Here is a 19,475-nt window from a genome sequence, read left to right as displayed (position 1 = left end):
TCATTCTTTTAAAGCCCGGTTTGGGGGAGCAGATGAGAGGCAGGATCTTAGAGGGACTCTAGACTCAGACCATCTGGTTCCCAGCCTCATCCTGCTACTTATTAACATGAGACTTTGGGCAAGTTCCGTAACCTCTCCGGGCCTCAGTGTGCGCATCCGTAACATGGGGGTGATGGTAGCGGCTTCTCCGTGTGAAGATTAAGTGAGATAATCCGGGCTCAGAGTAAGCATTCACTGCATTTAGTTAAGCAGATGTTAGCAGGTAAGTTAGCAGGTAGGAACAGTTACCTGTTCTTATATTGATGTAAAGACACACGCTTTTGAAAACAAAAGGCCCTTTTGTAAGACGCGTCAGGCCCCAGTGCGTGTCTGACGGGCGTTGTCTATATCCAGGGTCACCTGAAGCTCCGAGCGCCATGCGGGTAGATTCCAGGCTGGGGTTTCTTATCCTGGGGGACCGTCCCCGAAAGGCCAGTGACCCCAAGATTGTGCAGGGCTGAGCCCAAGGCCCTTACCGTAGGCCGGATGACAAGTTTATTACGGGATAACGGCACCGCCACCCCCAGACGCCCACCTGATCCCGGAGCCTGTGTGATGATGTCACCTTACGTGATCAAAGGCCTTTGCAGATTCACATTATCCGGGTGGGTGTGTCATGGTCTCAAGAGTCCTTAAAAAGGCGGGGGGCATGAGGGTGTCAGAGAAGGAGGTGTGCTGATGGCCACAGAGCTGGGAATGACATCCTGGGAGACGGGGGGGGGGGGGGGGGCGGTGGCGGGCCGGAAGCTCGGGAGCACAGGCTGCTCTAGAAGCTGAAGAAGAAGACAAGGAAAGAGATGCTCTCCGGAATCCTCCAGGGGGAATGCGGCCCGGCCGACACCTCCTGCCCTCCAGGACTGTGAGAAGATGAATGGGAGTTGCTTTAAGCCACTCAGTGTGGGGTGATTTGTCACAACAGCAACAGGAAACCAACACAACCTTCCTCGGGAGAGGGTGTGCGGTGGTTTTTCAGATTTCCACCTGCGCTGACAGGCAGATGATGAACAGTCGCAGGTGCAGAGCATCCCGCTGGGCATCCCACCTGGGCATCCATCCCGCAGGTGTTAGGACGCCACCTTCCCCCCTCCTTGGTGGCGCCCCCTGCCTCTGCATAGCACATCTGAGATGAAGGCATGTCTTCCCCCAGCATTTCTTCTCTGGAACAGACTCAGAGAGGCCCCACAGAACAGCGTGTTGCATGGCTCTGGGGGTTTCTAAATCCCGACCGGTACAGGTGTCCGCGGAGTGTGCCTCCCCCGGTCCTTACTCAGTGCCGCTGGGGCCTGTCTGCATGGGGAATGCGCTGCGGCTCCCTCCGTGGGATCAGTAGAGATACCCCTGCGTGGGCACAAACACCCTAGCAGCTGCTGGGGGCCACAGCCTGGCACCCAACCTGGGTTTATCATTCACACAACCCCAAACAGCCGCAGCTTCCCGGCAGCGCCCTCGGGCTCGCACGCGCGGCTGCAGCTGCCAAACCTGGCGTCTGTCACGTCCCTGGACCCTCAGGAGCAGCAGCTTCCTTACACAGAGGAGGAAGCCGAGGCTCACAGAGGTGAAGTGCATGGCTGTGGGCGTGCGGGGTTAAACCAAGGTCGGACAGACTCTAAAACCCGTGTATTTTCCGCGATAGCGCTACGCCACGCCATTCATTCATCCAGCATTTATGAGGCTCCTCCTGCACATGCCGGGCCTGCTGCAGGACAGAGGGAGAGCAGCGAGCAACGCAGAGCGAAGCCCCCTGCCCTGGAGCGCTCACATTCCAGAGCAGCGCTGTCCCTTAGATATAGAATGCACGCCCCGTGTGTCATTTCCAGTGGCCGGTAACCGCGTTATTTTTTTTTAAAGTACAAAGAAACAGGCAGAGATGATCATTGTTATTTAACTCGCTATATCGGAAATATATCATCCCAACACAAAATTGATCAAAAACGCTAACGAGATAGTCTTGGCGGAGGGGTCTTGTACTTTTATAGGACATCTCAGTGCCGACTGGCCACATTTCCTCTTTTTTTAAGATTTTATCTCTTCATTCGTGAGAGACACACAGAGAGAGGCAGAGACACAGGCAGAGGGAGAAGCAGGCTCCCAGTGGGAGCCCGATGCGGGACTCGATCCCAGGACCCTGGGATCACGCCCTGAGCTGAAGGCAGCCGCTCAACCCCTGAGCCCCCCAGATACCCCCAGACTGGCCACGTCTCAAGAGCTCACCAGCCACATGTGGCCAGCGATGGTCGTAGCGGTCAGAGCAGCTCTGGCACACAGCCGATGCCCATGGAGACAGTGACCTGGGTGCAGCTGGTGTGGTGCCACCCACGGGGCTCAGCAGCCACCAGCCCATCCCTGCTCACGTCCAGCTCGGGCTCATATTGGCCACACGCGGCTCCGCAGCTTCTTGTGGCTGGGTTGTCGTGGAATCGGGACGAGCACTTGTTTGTGGGGTGGTGGGCGGAGGTGCTGGGCCTCAGCTTGGAGGTTGGGTTAATCCAGCCCTTAACTTGTGCCACATCCTCTTCAGTGGCCACATCAGGCCTCTCTCTCTCGTTTTATTACTGTTGCTATTATTTTATCCCCCTGCCCCCCTTGCCCCAGCTCCACTTTCCTCTCCCAGCACCCATCCCCGCTGCGGGGAGTGCCCTCATTAGCCCTCGTGACGGGCAGGTGCTGGCCCTGGAGCCGGGGTTAGGGTCATGCGCTTGGCCTGAGAGCAGGGAGGTCCCGGCAAAGAAAATCCAGGCACTGATCCACAAGGAATGGGGACAGCTGTGGCCTCAGGCCATCTCCGGGCACCTGGAACCTCTGGACCCTGTGTTCCCGACCCCCGGCCTCTCTGCCTAAAGAGCCCTTCTCAGCCTCTTTGTCCACACTGTCCTTTCTCCCAGTTCAGGCCCGGGCTCTCGGAGAACCAGCACCGAGTCTCCCGTGCCCCTCATTCCCGCAAAGACTGCTTCTTGGCCAGCGCTGCACCGACAGGCACTTGGTCTGCGCATTCTCTCTTCGGGAAGGTGTAGTTATGGCCATCTTACAGATGCGGAAACTGAGGCTCGGGGGGTATCAGGAACAGCTAGTTGAGCAGAGGAGCCACGGCCCGGACGGAAGCCTGCACACAAGGCCCTAGTCCTCCCCGTCCTGATCTGCACGCGGCCTAGTTGCCAAGGCCTGGAACGGGGCGTCCTCACCCCACACAGCTACATCTGCCCACGGCCAGCCTCCAGGCTCGGCTCCCACGCTGTAAGCCTCTCGGCCTGACTTTCAGACTTTCCCACCCTTTCCAGTCCTCACCCCTAGTTCTGTGGGGAGAGAAGGGGTCCTCCGCCGACCTCTCCTAATCTCCCCGGAGCCCAGGACAAGCTGTTCCCCTCTTCCTAAAGTTCCCCTCGTGCTTCATACCCAATCACCATAAATTTAGTAGCATGAAATAGCTCATGTGTATTATGTCGCAGTTCTTGTGGGTCAGGAGTGCAGCCGGGTCCTCTGTGAGGCCAGGTCGGGGTGTAGGCCCGGGATGGCGTCTCCTCTGCAGGGTGGCTGTCAGGGCTTACAGCAAAATTGGTGCCTGCGCTTGTAGGACCAGGGGCCTCATTTACTGCCGGCCGTCGTTGGGAGCCGACCCCAGGTCCTTACCGAGTGGGTCTCTCTCCAAAGTGTCCACCCGCTTTATTAAACTCTCCAAGCAAGAGAACGTCTTCCTGCAAGGTGGACATCACGGTCGCAGGTGATAGAGTCTCGCACAATAACCTGCATCCCATCACTCTTGCCGTATTTTATCGGCCAGAAGCAAACTACGGGTTCCTCCCACGCTCAAGCGGAGAGGCCACGCGAGGGCGCAAACACCAGGAGATAGGGACTGTGGGGTCACTTTGCGAGTCCGCCTGCCGGCTTTCCCTCTAATTCTCCTTCCTTAATGGCAGGATGGGACCGTGGAGTCGGAGAGACCTGCTGTATGGCTTTAGGCAAGACCTCAGTGTCCTCATCTGTAAAAACTGGGGCAATACCATCTGACTCTTGGCATTCATGGGATGCATTCATGGGATGGTTAAATAAACTCCCTAAGTAGAGCTTTTAGCACTATCCTTGGCAGAGCTGTTAGGCTCATAAATAATAACACATTCCCTGTTACTATTCACCCGGCCTGAGCTGGTTTAGGTGACAAAAAAAGCCCTACGTAACAATAGATTCAATAAAATAAATGTTTGTTTTTCTTCCATGCAGAGTCCGGAGTTCAGCCGGCTAGGGCTGGGAAGATGGCTCAGCAAGCACCAGGGTCCCAGACTCCTTTTCTTTCAACTGCTCTGCCATCTTCTTCATGCTCCATATGGCTGCTGAGCTCCAGCCATCACATCTACACCACAGTGAATAGGAAGGAGGAAGGGGAAGAAAGAGAGAGAGAGAGAGAGGCATGTCCCTTCTACTTAAGAACCCTTCCTGAGAGGCACCCGGGTGACTCAGTCAGCTAAGCACCCAACTCCCACTTTCAGCTCAGGTCATGATCTCAGGGTTGTGAGATCAATCCCCACATCAGGCTCTGCACTGGGTGTGGAGCCTGCTTAAGATTCTCTCTCTCTCTCTCTCTCTCTCCCCCTCTCGGTCTGCCCCTCCTCCTTCTAAAAAAAAAGGAGGGGGACCCTTCCTGCAGGTCCCCTTCCCCAACACACAGTTCTGCTCATGTCCCATTGGGTGGGACACAGTCGCGCAGCACAGCTGGCTGCTCGAGAGGCTGGTAATGTCCTTTATTCTGGGAAGGCCTGGGAAACGGAAGCGTCGGGAGTTTTCTTCCGATGGAGGAAGGGCAGAGTGCGTATTCGGAGCCGCGAGCTAGCAGAACGGAACCACCCCACTGGGACTGTCAGGCTGGTGAGTCAGCATTACCTGCTCCTCCTGCCCTCGCTCCAGCACAGGTGGGAGAAGGAAAGACCAGGTGAGCTGTGCGGGGAGGTGAGCCAAGCCGTCCAGGTGCTGTCTCCCTGCAGCCTGCTGGCCCTGGCACATCCCGAGGAGGCCATCGCCCTTTCTAGCACTTAGCTGGGGCCCGACTGCCATTTACAGGCCCACATGGCCCAAGGAAAGGCAGCCAAGGTGTTGCCCCCCCAGGGCCCTGAGAAATCCTTGTGCGCCCCAGAGGTTTCATCTGGGGGCTCATCTGTGGACGATGGGACCACTTCAGTGTCATGCGGAGGCCGCAAAGGAGGCACAGTGAGCCTTTCTCAGGTCTTCAGAGACTGGGGGGTGGGGGTGGGGGTGAGTATAGAATCCAGATGTCACCCAGGCCTCAACGCGTCCCTCCTCAACCCCATGCGGTGGAGTGGACACTGCCCTAAGTGCCACCGGACAGACGGGCGCACCCACCATGCAGGGCTGTGCCCGGCCCTCCGTGCGCTGCTGGCGGGGGGCGTTACAGTAGCACTTTGTTCCCAGCCACTGGGAGTCACACAGAGAGGAGGCTGGGGAGCTCGGGCTGCGGACGGCACCCAGTCCTCCCCTCGGGTCCCAAGTGGAGGAGGTGCTGCCGCCAACAAGCTCCTCCATGGGCTGCCAGTCTGTCTGTCCCTGTGTCCTGCCCGCCCCGCCCTAACCTCCACTCCAGCTTTATGATTAAACATCCCAGCGTCAATTATTTACACTATGTCCTGATGACTATCGGGGTTGCAGGGGGCCCGGTGACTCACGCGGGAAAGTTGGTTTATTAAGGAGGGGAAATAACGCGGAGGGAAACTACCACCTGGCCCCAGAGCCTGAGGTCAGCCTAGGAGGGGCTGGAGGCACCTGGGGTGCCGGGAGGGGGCTTTCTGGGGGGTTGCGGGTGCCAGGAGGGGGATCCCCGTGGGGGTGCGGGTGCCGGGAGGGGGATCCCCGTGGGGGGTGTGGGTGCCAGGAGGGGGTTCCCCGCAGGGGTGCAGGGTGCAGACAGGGGGCCTTCCGCCGGGGTGCGGGGTATGGGCAGGGGTCTCCCCGCAGGGTGCGGGGCGCTGCATGTGGGGTGCTGGAACACACTAGGTCTGCGCTCAGACATAGCCAGCACGACTCTCTGCTGTGCCGTTCGCTGGGTGACTTCGAGCAGGTGCCTTAACTTCTCTGAACATCTGTTTCCTCATCTGTGAAGTGGGGATGACTCTAGAAACTTTCTCATCAGGGGTCTTGGGCATGTTAACTGTGTTAGTAAATAATACATTTAAAAAATAAGCATATTGGGGCGCCTGGGTGGCTTCAGTCCCTGAAGCCTCTGCCTTTGGCTCATGTCATGACCCCAGGGTCCCCGGATGGAGCCCCACGTTGGGCTCCCTGCTCAGCGGGGAGCCTGCTTCTTCCTCTCCCTCTGCCACTCCCCCCAGCTCATGCTCCTTCTCTTGCTCTGCTGTCTCTGTCCCTCTCAAATAAAATCTTTAAAATTAAATAAAATATATTAAATAAATCATAGAAATAAGTCTTTGATATTTACATAAAATAAATAAGATAGACTAAATTATCTAAATACCATTAATAACCGGAATGCCTCGGTGGCTCAGTAATTGAGCATCTGCCTTTGGCTCAGGCCATGACCCTGGGGTCCTGGGATCGAGTCCCACATCGGGCTTCCTGCAGGGAGCCTGCTTCTCCCTCTGCCTGTGTGTGTCTCTCTCTCTCTCTCATGAATAAATAAAATCTTTTTAAAAAATACCATTAATAGCAATCATAAAAATGCATGAAAGCAGCCAGCACAGTGCCCAGCGCTTGGTTAACGCTCAGGAGACTGTCCACTGTTGTTGCCACGATCCCAGAACATGACAGATGGGAAAGGAATTGGGGGTGTCTTTCAGAGAAGTGACTTTCTGAAAACCAGAAGCAGGAGGAGACGAGGGCTCGAGAAGGCAGGAGCTTCACGCGGAGCCACAGGTAGCCAGGGAAGAGGGGGCAGGGAGAGGAATGGGCAAGCTTGAGCGGATTCCAGGAGGACGCTTGGCAGAAGGTTTGGGAACCACTTCTGTGGAAGCCGCATCACTGTGGCTAAAAAAGAAAATGTCCAGATATGGGCAGGATAACCGCGCTGGGACTGTGTCCTCCCCTCCACAGTCAAGGGCAGCCCCGACGAAGGCCTGGGAGCGGGGAGGGCTCTGTCGGGCCGCAGGGGATCCCCCACTTCCCTGCACACCTCCGGTCGTGGTTAGGAACCCCCCAGGGAACGACCCCAGAACAGCCGTCTGCCTAGCTCTGTGCCGAGGGCTTAGAGCCACCAGGAGAGGGTGAGAATGCACCCCTTTGTTCCAGTCTGACCCCAGCCGACTTGGAACAAGTGCAGGCTTGCCTCCGGAGAAACCTCGGGTTAAAATGTAAACCGGGTGCAGGAGGGCCGGCACCGAGGAAGCGGCGAATTCACCCCGGGATCCATTCTAGCAGGATCAGGGAACCGGCCCGGGGAGGGGAGCTGTGGGGCGGGCGAGCGGAGGTCCGCGTGCCCGCAGGCCCCGGGGAAGGCGTGCAGCCCGCCTGTGGCTGCTGCGACAAAGGAGCCCCGACGTGGTGGCCGCTTACTCTCTTGCAGTTCCTAAGGCAGGAGCCCGCGGTCAGGTTGTTTGCGGGGCTCGTTCCTTCTGGAGGCTGAGGGGCAAAGTCCCCTCCTCACCCGCCTCTGGGGCCCAGACGGCTGCACCCCGTGGCTCACGGCCCTTCCCCGCCGCCGCAGCCCCTGGCTTCTGCCCTTACAGCTCCTGCTTCCTCCTCTGACCTTTCTTGCCTCCCTCTTCTGAGGACACTTGTAATTAAATTGGACTCACCTGGATAATCCCGGCTAATCTCCCCATCTCAGGATCCTTAACTTAATCACATCTGAAAAGTCCCTTTCGCCCTATCAAGTTAACAGTCACAAATTCCAGGGATTAGGATCTGGATATTGGTGTGTCTGTAGGTGGGGGGGTGGGGTCATTGCTTAGCCTCCCTCACGCCCTCTCTCAAATTCTGAAAAACACGGAGTGATGGCAAACAGCCCCCAGCTGAACCCAATTCCTCTCTGTGCCCAATTTCAAGGGCCTTGAATCAGCCTCTCCCTCGCCCCCCTGCTCGGGGCCAGCTAGCCCATCAGGAGCGTTACTCTGGTCTCGGTGCAGCCCCGCATTGATTTTTCCAGCTCCGCTGGCCCTAGAAACAGCCGGGCAGGCTCCTGCCTCAGGACCTTGGCTCTGCGGTTCCCTGTGCCTGGAAGGTCCTTCGCCCAAATACCCTCGGGGTTCCCTCCCGGGCCTCCTTCAAACCCCTGCTCAAGTATCCCCTTCTCAGTGACTGTGCTCCCTGAGCAGCACACTTAGAGTCCCCACCCCGGTGCTCCCTACCACCCGGCCGGGGGCAGCATCATCACTCCCAGCTCGTCCGCCCCACCCAGCGTTCTATAGTTTTCTCCCAACAGGTGGTTGTCCATTTTGGCCATTCCTCTCTCCCCGGCACTCACAGCAGGCCCCGGCACATGACAGATACTCTGTTAATGTTTCATTGAGTGAATCCCTACATACCCGAACCCCCAAACTTTGAGCCCATAATGCATAACAACCCATGAGGTCATCGGAGTCCAGCTCCCCGAACAGTGGAAGCGGACGGAGGTGAGAGGTGGACTCTAGGCCAGTGTGAAGTAGCTGGGCTGAGACGGGAGCACAGCCGCTGGCCCAGAGCCCACCCTGGGGACCCCACCGTGTGCCAGGAGGAGTCGATACTCACAAACACATCTCAGCTCCCTCATATGAGCTCTCCCCTCTGCCCGCCTCTCCTTGTTGCTGCAAAATGCCTCCTGGGGAGGAGGAACAAATGAATCAGGTCAATGTCCAAATTGACCTTCTGCACAAGGACACAGGCTTTGTGCACAAAGTGCCCAGGTTCACACAAGCCTGGGCAGCAGCCAGCGCACGGACCCGAGCAGCCAAGTTGCATACGCTCCCTGTCCGGGGCTGTGACATCTCACCAGCTTCAGAGCAGGGGTGGGTGGAGAGGGCATAACAGGTGCCACTGCCCTGCCTTGGTGATTTTGGCTGAACGGCTGGTTTCCCCTACTGCCTCGTGGATGAGGGAGGTCTGAACGAGAAGACCCTGCACAGGTGCTCCCACTTACACACTGTGGGTGAGACCTGGGGCAAGTTTCTCAACCTCTCTGGGCCTCGTGTATTCGGTGATACTGTGGACGGAAGTGGGGATAAGAGCACCGCCTTCATGTGATGCTTGGGTGGAATAAATGAGCCAACCCATGCAAGCGCGGAGTGTGAGCCCGGCACACACACTGGTGTCCAGGAAATGCCAGCAGATCTACCTGTTGCCGGCTGCATGCTGGGGCCAGGTGGGGTGGTGGTGCCTCTGCTCAGCCCGGCTTCTCAGCGTGGGAGGCCACTGGTGGCCCATCCCCGGAGCCCGGAGAGGGATCAAGATGTCAGACTCACTTTGAGTTGATGGTGACAGGAGCTCTGGTTGCTGCCCTGCATCTCATATGGGCACCAGACTCTGTCCTGGCAGGGGAACACGCAGTGATGTCATATTTCCCAAGAAATATGGAATGTGGCTGGAGCCCTTGAGACTGGTTCCCCAGTGCCAGCCTCGTAAATCGGGTCACACGCCAGCCACTTGCTTAGAGAAAGACACTGCGTCAGGCGCCAGGAGCCTAGATACCTGGCTTGTTAACTCGCCTCCTCTGTTCCTGGCTCCTGGAGTCTTCAGAATGAACTGGACTTCCTTAATGTCACCAACATTTAAATGAATTAGCAAGGAGCCTGGAAATGCCAGGTCTTAGAAAATTTATGGACATCTGCAGGGAAGGGGGAGGCTGCCTTTCTTTTCTCCGCAACAAGTAGTGGGCTCCCGGGAACCGTCCTGTCTCCCAGCTCTGTGCAGTGTCTCAGGATGGACCCGTCCCACAGATCTCCTTCCTCGCCTCCCACCCCCAGACTCCATCCAACGTAGATTTATATACACCTCAAGGCTTTGCAAAGCTGCTGCTTTTTTTCTTTTTTAAGATTTTATTTATTTATTTGAGAGCAAGACAGGGAGCACGAAAGAGAGAGAACATAAACAGGGGGCTGGGGGGGGGAGGAGCTGAGGCAGAGGGAGAAGCAGGCTTCCCGCTGAGCAGGGAGCCCAACTCGGGGCTCGATCCCAGGACCCTGGAAGCATGACCTGAGCCAAAGGCAGACGCTTAACCAACTGAGCCCCCAGCCGCCCCAAACTGCTTTATCTTCCTTCCCCCACCTCCTTCAAAGCTAATCTGTTGCTCTTTCTGTAGCCTCCTGTTAAGCCCCATTTTAGCAATACCGCCTGGTGGTTAAACGCATGGGTCTTAGAATCAGACACACCTTATCCCTGCCTTGCACCAGCTGTGGAACTTAGGACATGTTACCTTACCTCTCTGAGCCCCAGAGGCCTTCTCTGTAAAACAGAAATCGTAGCTATCAAGTGATTGTGCATTCACACAACCACGTGAAGGAGCCCAACACAGGGCCTGGCACAGAGTCCGCATCCAATCCAGGAATTGCTGGACTCAAGTTCTCTACAAAGCCATTTTAGGGGGCGCCTAGGTGGCTCAGCGGTTGAGCATCTGCCTTTGGCTCTGGTCGTGAACCTGGGGTTCTGGGATCGAGTCCCCCATCAGGCTTCCCCGCAGGGAGCCTGCTTGTCCCTCTGCCTGTGTCTCTGCCTCTCTCTCTGTGTCTCTCATGAATAAATAAATAAAATCCTTTTTAAAAAGCCATTTGGAAGAAAGGCACACCTGTTCCCCCGGTGCTTTCATGATGACATACCTCCGAGGATAAAGTACGGCGCTCACCGCGGCCTGGCCGCCCTGCCCAGGGAGTGGTGGGGGCGAGGGGAGGAGGTGCACTGCAAAGCCAGCTGGATTTGATGGGGCACCTCGCCTGCTGCTCGGAGCTGTGTCCCCGAGGGCAGGTGGCGTAACCTCTCGAGGCTCACGGGTGGCGGGGCTAATCATTCCTGAGGGGCGGCTGCAGCTGGTGCTTGCCTGACCCTTCCCATAGCGACTGCCCTGCCTAGCAGATTCCTGAGCATCCCTTCTTGTCCTCTACCCCCGTCCACTCTCTCTAGCCCAGCAGCCCTCTTCCCTCCCCTCTGCCTTTATGACTCATTTGCACATTGATCTTCGTTTTTCCTGAATGCTCAGTCCACAAGAACGCGTTCTAAGAGAATGGGAACCTGACACCTTTGACCTTGGTTGGTGGGAAGGTGGCCTGAAACTCCCGGGCAGGACTGGGACGGCAGCAGTGGTGGCACCCAGAGCCTTTCTCCCCCTGCATGGGACCGGAACTTAGTGACCAGAGTGACTGGGGCCTGGGCCCCACTGAGTTCTTCCTTTGTGATGGGCATGTGGCCTGGTTCCCTGGGAATGCAGCTGGGGATCCCTTTTATGGGATGCCCGGTGCCCAATTATGCCTCTTGGCAGGAAGCGGCTGGGGTGCAGGGAGAATGGTCAAGGAGCTCCTTTGTGCTGGGGACCCGTCATGCGGCCAGGCACCTCCGACCGCCGAGGTCCCTCCCGGGCCAGGCAGCAGGGCCGGGCGCCCCTGGGACTGCTCCTTCCCTGGGCCGGGTGACGGGCTCGGTGGCCACACGGGGTCCTGGTTCCTAAATCCTCATAGAATTTCTGGGATTCAGCGGGGACGGGGCACGGGAAGCCTTTGCCATCACTTGGGACCCTTTGCTCTGCCTCAGCTCCGACAGCCCCGTTTGGTTGTTTTCTTTCTTTCTTTTGTTCAATTTTATTCAAAGCATTGTCTCTGTATTAGATCCACAGAGACTCCAAGGCGGGTGCAGGATGGGCGCGCTGGGGTCTCAGCCAGGTGGAGGGCTCTCGTGTCCAGGGCTGTGACCGTCCACCCCCACCCCAGAAATCCCTGCTGGCTCTGGTCAGCCAAGGGTGCAGGTGGGGGGGAGGAGAGCTGCTGCCCAGAAGGGGGCAGTTTGGGGGCTCTCACCCCTGCCGACCTCTGCCTAGGAACGCCAGGGAACCCTGAAGGCTCAGACTCCACCGGGGAATGTTGGTAGAGTCGCCTCTCGGTCACAATCACGTTTAACCTGGGCGCCTCTCCCACCTTGCTGGCAAATGGTTTGCGTTACGGATACTCCGGAAAGTTGCTCCAACCCATCCTCTCTCCCTCGGGGCCAACCGTGGCTAGGAATTTCCCCAACTCGATATGGGACACGGGTCAAACTTTTTACCTTGCCAGATATTCATTCTACCAATAGTCACTAAGCACCTGCTAGGTTCCCTAACAAGAACTTTCATTCAGGGAGTTTAAACTCCAATGGGAGCAAACAGGAAAGCAAAACAAGACTATTACAGATTGTAAGGTAATGTCATCCAGCCATGGGAAGACACCAGGCCTGGGGTGTAAGGATAGCGGGTGAGGGAGGGGCACCCTATATAGAGTGGTTAAGGAAATCCTCATTGAGGGGGCGGCGTTTGAACTGAGAAACAGAAGTAGTAAAGAACTAGCCAGACCAAAGAGACAGATGGAAGAGAGTTTCGGGCATTGGGAACAGCAAGTACAAAGGCCCTGTGGCAGAAAGTGCTTGGTGTGGGGGAGAAACAGAACAGAAGCCACCGAGAGTTGGTGAGCCAAGAGAGAAGGTATGAGAGAGGCAGGAGCCAGGCCAATCTGGTGGGACTGGAGGCCACAGCAAAAGAATTTGGAATTTATGCCAAGAGTGGTGGAAAGATGTTGACGGGTGTTGGAAATTCCTGTTACAAAGTAATTCAGCCAATGAAGACAGTGTCTATAAGATATCTGTGCAGTTTAAGGACTAATGTGTTGAATAAACACCCACATGTCGTTCGGTGTTACCTGGCTGGGAGCTTCGGGTAAATGGAAATGTGCTACGTGTGCTTTTCTGCTCAGCATCACGTTCGTCAGAGTGGGCCGCGCTGGCGCACGTAGCTATGGGGGACCCATGTTCAGGGTACACGTGGCTATGTGGTATGCCCCTGGATAACCCTGTCATGGCTTATCCTTTCTCCTGGTTCTGTATGGCCTTATTGATTTTCTTTTTATTTTATTTTATTTTTCTAATTTTATTTTTATTTTTTATTTGATTTTCTAATGGTGAACCAATCCTACATTCTTGGAATAAACCCAACCAACATGATTGTGATGTATTATGTAGTCATCTTTTTAAATTTACTTTAAATTTATTTATTTACATTCAATTAACATATAGTGTATTCTTAGCTTCAGAGATAGAGTTCGGTGATACATCAGTTGCATAGAACACCGAGTGCTCATCACATCACATGCCCTCTTTCATGCCCGTCCCCCATCCCCCCAACCCCCGTCCCCTCCAGCGACCCTCACTTTGTCTCCTGTGATTAAGAGTCTCTTACGGTTTGTCTCCCTCTCTGATTTCATCTTGTTCTCTTTTCCCCTCCCTTCTCCTATGCTCCTCTGTTTTGTTTCTTAAATTCCACGAGTGAGATCGTATGATAATTATCTTTCTCTGATCGATTTACTTCCCTTAGCATAATACCCTCTGGTTCCATCCATGTCATTCCAAATGGTAAGATTTCATTTTTTAATGGCTGAGTCATATTCCATGGTATGTATAAATCACACCTTCTTTATCCATTCATCTCACGACGGACATGTGGGCCCTTTCCATAGTTCGGCTATTGTGGACATTGCTGCTGTGAACACTGGGGTGCAGGTGCCCCTTCAGATCACGACATTTGTATCCTTTGGGGTAAATCCCAGTAGTGCAGTTGCTGGGTTGTAGGGTGGCTCTATTTTTAACTTTTTGAGGAACCTCTACACAGTTGCCAGAGTGGCTGCACCAGCTTGCATTCCCACCCACGGTGCACGAGGCTTCCCCTTTCTCCGCATCCTCGCCACATCTGTTGTTTCCTGACTTGTTCATTTTAGCCCTTCTCACTGGTGTGAGGTGGGATCTCACTGTGGTTTTCGCTCGTATTTTCCTGGTGCCGAGTGATGTGGAGCATTCTTTCATGTGTCTGTTGGCCATTTTTCACGTCTCCTTTGCAGAAAAGTCTGTTCATGTCTTCTTTCCCTATCTTGATTGGATTATTTGTTCTTTGGGTGTTGAGTTTGATAAGTTATTTATAGATTTTGGATTCTAGGCCTTTACCTGATAAGATGTCTGCAAATATCTCCTCCCATTCTGTGGGTTGTTTAATTTTGCTGTTTCCTTCGCTGTGCAAAAGCTTTTTATCTTGATGAAGTCCCAATAGTTCACTTTTGCCTTTATTTCCTTTGCCTTTGGAGGCGTGTCTAGCAAGAAGTTGCTGCTACAAGAAGTGGCAAGAGGTGGCTGCCTGTGTTCTCCTCTAGGATTTTGATGGATCCCTGTCTCACATTGGGATTCCATTTGCTTATATTTTCTTGAGGATTTTTGTTTGTGTGCAGACAGATCAGATTGGCCTGTCATTTTCTTTCTTGCCTTGTCCTTGTTTGGTTTTGGTATCAAGGTTCTACATTCCTCATAAAATGACTTAGGGGAGTGTTTCCTCTCCTTTTAGCCTCCGGAGCACTTGTAGAAGATGGATAAAATCTCAGAAGGATCTGGTGAATGCAGCTATCAGACTGTCATCCTTCTGCGGCCCGACTTTTTTGGTACAGCATCTTGGCTTCTTCGGGCACAACTTCCCTTACATGTGCCCCAACCCCAACCCGATGCCGTCCACCTCCACCAAGAAAAACAGAGAAAACACATTCCTTCCCTATGAGCACCCCAAATTGAAATGCTCACAGCTAACTGAGAAAACTGTGTTTCTGGTTTTTTGCAGAGGGATCCTTAACTCAAGACTGTAACATGAAGAGTTGTTTTCAGGCCTGCCCCAAGTGCCCCCAGGTAACAACAGGTAGGTGCTTCTCCTAACTGGTTAACCACTTTACATGAAAACCCAGGTATAGGATCCCTCACTTATTCCTTGGGCCCGACTGGAACATGAGCCATGACGGGTCCAGCCAGAGGTGAGTCTGGCTGAGCTGGGACCCCAGTCTGCCCGCCAAGGCTGCTCTCTTTTAGGGATGTGTTGGAAAGTATGTGGTCCAAATCCTCTAAGCACAAAATTAGCTTCTTTCCATATTTTTGAAAGGGAAAGAACACCTTACTAAATATAACATGGGTCAACAAGCCAGAAACAAGATAAATAGCCACCAGCTGTAGCTCGGGAGCTGGGTTCCACACGCCTGGTGAACCCACCAGGCTCCTGGTCTCCTCCAGAGGGAGGGCGGAATTGATGGGCAATTTTAAGCGACCATTGGACGCCCAACCCTGCCACGAACCCAAAACACAAAAACTTTTATTTCATTTTTTGATTCTAAAAGCAACACATACATGTTTCTGTGTTTCCAGTTGTTACTCTCCCAGCAAGAGAAAATAAAAATCATTCTAACCGCACCGCACAGAAGACAACTGAAAACACCACGGTATGCATAATTTGAGAGTTTTGAAATTTAATATACACTAAATAGTGTTTCCCAACCTTTTTTCTCCAATGTTGTCCCACAAAGAGTCTTTTTAGATATTGTTTTTATTATGCGCCTACTTCACCCCCCACCCCATGAAATTTTAATGCTGCAGATAGGCTCTGTGTCTGTTTATGTATTGCAGCGGGCCACAAACCATTGTAATATCTAAGACTATTTTACACCACCCCCAAGAACGAATTTTTGCCCCCATTAAAGGTTGTCTCGCCCCTTTGGGAATGCAAGCTTTAAATACTATTAAACAACAGACTTTTCTATAAGAACTTTCTTTTTTTTTTTTTTTTTATATAAGAACTTTCTATGTGCTTAGTCACATATCATTGTAGGTGCTTTATGCACATTTACACTTATCATAACTCTCCTATGAGGTGAATACTTAGAAAGCTTTTATCTCCATTTTATAGTTGTGGAAGCTGAAGCACAGAGAGGTTAAGTAACTTCCCCAAGGGCACACAGCTGGGAAAATTCAGAGTGAAGATCTGAGCCCAGGGAGCCTGGTTCCAACGTTGATGTTGAACCACCAAGCTATGTTGCCTTGGGCCAATACGTTCTGATTAAAACTAGTTCAAGAAACAGAAATAGAGTAACAGGTACACTTCCCAAGCACTCTCTATTCTCAGAAGCAATCATGCTAAATTTGGAATGTGCCATTTGTCTGAGATTTTTACATACATGTTTGCCAGATGGAAATCTTTTGTCTCTTGTTTATTTTGACATAAGGAGGATCATCCAGTCTTCCTATATATTCACGTATCTAGATCTGTGTATAGAATTTTTTTTTAAAAAATTAGAATCACACTGAACATACTGGGTTGTTGTTTTTCTTAACCTTGTTTGAATTTAAAATGCATCATTAGCTGGCTTGAAACTATAATTGAACAAGCACAGGTACTGTATTTTATTTAACCAGATACAGATTATTGGCTTTTTAAATACTTTCTAGTTTCTTGCTACTATAAAGCTACAATGAATATCCTTGCCTGGTACATAATTCTTAGAAGTCAGAATTATAGAGCCCAAGGGTATAAGCATTTTTGTAACTTTTGATCCATAAATGCCAAAATTTGCCATCTGGAAAAATTGTTATAGAATTGCTTATCCCAACACCATTACTCACACCGGCTATTATTGCCTGTTTTCAATCACTGACAATTTAACAGGCCCAAATGTCTGAATCCTGACATTTTCATCTGTCAGTGACTCTTACCAGGGGCCTGTTTTACTCATGTGAAGGGTAAGGCAAAGCTTGAGTCCAGAGAGCAAGGTGGAAGGTAAAAGGGGCACCGATCAGTGGTCTAGAAAACTGGCAGCCTAGGGACAAGGCCTACCTGTTGGGCCCCTAGCAGGTGGTCAGTGATGGGCTTTCTCATCCCGTGCTTCCCACACCAGCCTCGAGATGCACCTCTGCACCAGTGAGCCCTTCCCCTCCTCTGGCCTGGTCTCAGATCCATTTGGCAGAACTGTTAAACCCCTTGTCCTTTCCCTTGCTGGCTGTGAGTGATATTTGAGAAACAAATACCCTTGTGTGTATGGTGGGCTTTTCAGCTGACCCAGTGCAACTGTCTGCAGCGGGATGGGACCCCTGGGCAGTGCCCTGCGTGCTTACACATACACGTCCCCACACCAGGATGCACGCATATGTGCATAGGCACAAATGCACCCAGCACAGCACAGTCAGGGTGCAGACCCTATTATATGAAATGCGACCTCTCTCTCACACCGACTTTCCATACGCCCTCCAGCCTGAGTTAGGACACCCACCTACCAAATTCGTTTCTAGACTTTCTTCCCACTCTCTTATTATTCCTTGTAGACTTTTTCCTGCTGGCCTGGAGGCACCACTAACCCTTAATTTGCTCACTGGTGGCCCATCCATTGCCCAACGCTGCTTAGCAGATGCGCAGGAAATATTTGTTGAATGAAAAAAAGAAGGAACAGACCTCAAGCCAATGAAGGATATTATCCCAAATATTTTTAGAATATTTTTTTTAACAAAGTGGCCACATTCAGATCGAGCCCGTTGTTTGATGAGAAAATATCTCTGCAGTATTAGATTTCAAGTGGCCTGGTTAGCCGTCCTTCTGGAAAGATCGGAAAGAATGCAGAATTGAAAATAGGACCTTGCCCATCCAAACATCTGTCAGGCTCTACTGTTCTGCAAAGGTCGCTGTCCTGGGAATAATGTATTGAGGAGCAGTCGGCCAGGAAGGGTGCTGCTCGCTGGTCCTCCTGGCCCCTGAAAGTATTCTGAGCTCAACCTTCAGGTGACCTGCTTCTCTGGCCCACTCTCCCGGCCAACAGATGGCCGTGGAATCCCAGGACCGTGGGCTGCTCCCTTTAGCACAAGGTCTCTGAGCTGCTTCATGGGAAGAGTTTCTTGGCCAGCAGCTAAGGTGAGGAATAGCCATGATTTTGCCCCTTTAAGAAAAGCAAAACTCTGTGTAGCTGAAGGGAGGCGAGCCCTATTCTGGTCTATCCTGCATCTGATGCTGCAGATGTGTTTGGAGCCCTGCTGTATCCCGGCACAGGGATGGAGGAGATGTGTCACGGGAAGAGAGAGACTGGCCACAGTCGTCACTGGGGGCCTGTGGGAACCCACGGAAGGGGCGGCTGAGAGTGTGGCTTGGGGTCGGGGGGAGGGACCAGAGAACTGCAGAAGTGCTGGAAGGGCGAGGTGAGAGATGGAGGCCGAGGGGCAGTCACAGGTGTGACTGTAGGGGACCGGATTTCCCACCGCGGGAACCGGGGAGCCGCAGAGGGTGGGGAGCAGCCCGCAGGCCATGCGGAGTGGGACGGATCACCGCTGATGCCCGTCTCCCTGGCGATGTGGGCCCCGTCGTCCTTCGCTCCGAGCTGGACTTTACTGCACTTCCCTAAATTCCACAAAATGTTTTCAGGACCCGACCTTTCTGGCCTCCTGCATGGAAAGGTCTGGCTTTTCCTTTTCGGGTGGGGTAGGCGGGTCTGACGTCGGGCCACGGGCTCCCGGAGGAGCCGGCGCAGCGTGAGACATCTGGAACGCATCGACGGCGAGGCCCCGCCGAGCCCGTGGCCCGGCCCGCTCCGAAGCTCCACCAGGAGTTAGGGAGACAGCCGCTGTGTTCCTGGAAGCGGCCTGAATCCCCACTGATCTCCCTCTCCTTCCTGCTTTCCTTCCAGAACTCTCGGCCGTAGCTGTCCACGCGGGGCTGCCCCGCATCGGCTCGACGGCGGCCCTCGAGAGCGCGGCTGCTGGGTCTCTAACGTGGCACTAGGGATTTTGTTGTTCTCGTTGCTGCTGCTGCTGCTGCTGCTGCTGCTACTCTCGTTTATTTATTTTCTTTCTCTGAACCGGGCCTCGCCCTGCTCCCAGTGGCATGATGGCCCAGTCGAAGGCCAACGGCTCCCACTACGCGCTCACCGCCATCGGCCTGGGGATGCTGGTTCTCGGAGTCATCATGGCCATGTGGAACCTGGTGCCCGGCTTCAGCGCCTCCGAAAAGCCGACGGCCCAGGGGAACAAGACAGAGATAGGCAGTGGCATTCTCAAGAGCAAGACCTTCTCCGTGGCCTACGTGCTGGTCGGGGCCGGGGTGATGCTCCTGCTGCTCTCCATCTGCCTCAGCATCCGGGACAAGAGGAAGCAGCGGCAAGGCGAGGAGATGGCCCACATCCAGCACCCGCCGGGGGTCGAGCCGCGCACCCCAGAGGAAGACAGGTGAGGCCCGGCTGACTACCCCCTATACATGCTCACACACCTGACCGGGGGGCAGGGGGTGGACACACTCATAGGGTTCACCAACGAGGCTATTTTAGTCTGGGAAACTCTGCCTTTCTAATTCTCCCCCCTCCTAAGACTCTGTAAAGCAGGGTACAAGTTGCCAAGTAACTTCATACTTCTATCTCAGAGTTTCCCAGATAATGTCGTATGAATGGATTAGGGGCGTATCGAGATTTTGACACCTGCAGGGGAGCTGCATGAGGCCCCGGGGCAGCCAGAGC

General features: G+C 53.8%; 1 protein-coding gene across 9 annotated transcripts in view; it reads left to right on the top strand.

Annotated features, from left to right (window-relative positions):
* TMEM51 (transmembrane protein 51) overlaps positions 1 to 19,475 on the top strand; it is a 55,815-nt gene that overhangs the window by 33,323 nt on the left and 3,017 nt on the right. For 3 of the 9 annotated variants that reach the window (XM_072828257.1, XM_072828260.1, XM_072828256.1), the window contains exons 2-3: positions 14,789 to 14,863; positions 18,654 to 19,191. In XM_072828257.1, the coding sequence (XP_072684358.1) occupies positions 18,851 to 19,191 (341 nt within the window). In that variant the 5' untranslated portion in view covers positions 14,789 to 14,863; positions 18,654 to 18,850. Of the gene's footprint in view, positions 1 to 5,699; positions 5,777 to 14,567; positions 14,616 to 14,788; positions 14,864 to 15,360; positions 15,435 to 18,653; positions 19,192 to 19,475 lie in introns of those variants that run through there. The other 6 variants (XM_072828265.1, XM_072828262.1, XM_072828263.1 and 3 more) reach the window with 5 other exon arrangements.

This window comes from Canis lupus, chromosome 5 (genome assembly GCF_048164855.1).
Source record: "Canis lupus baileyi chromosome 5, mCanLup2.hap1, whole genome shotgun sequence".
NCBI classification, from domain to species: domain Eukaryota; kingdom Metazoa; phylum Chordata; class Mammalia; order Carnivora; family Canidae; genus Canis; species Canis lupus.
This window is presented reverse-complemented; position numbering and strand designations above follow the sequence as displayed.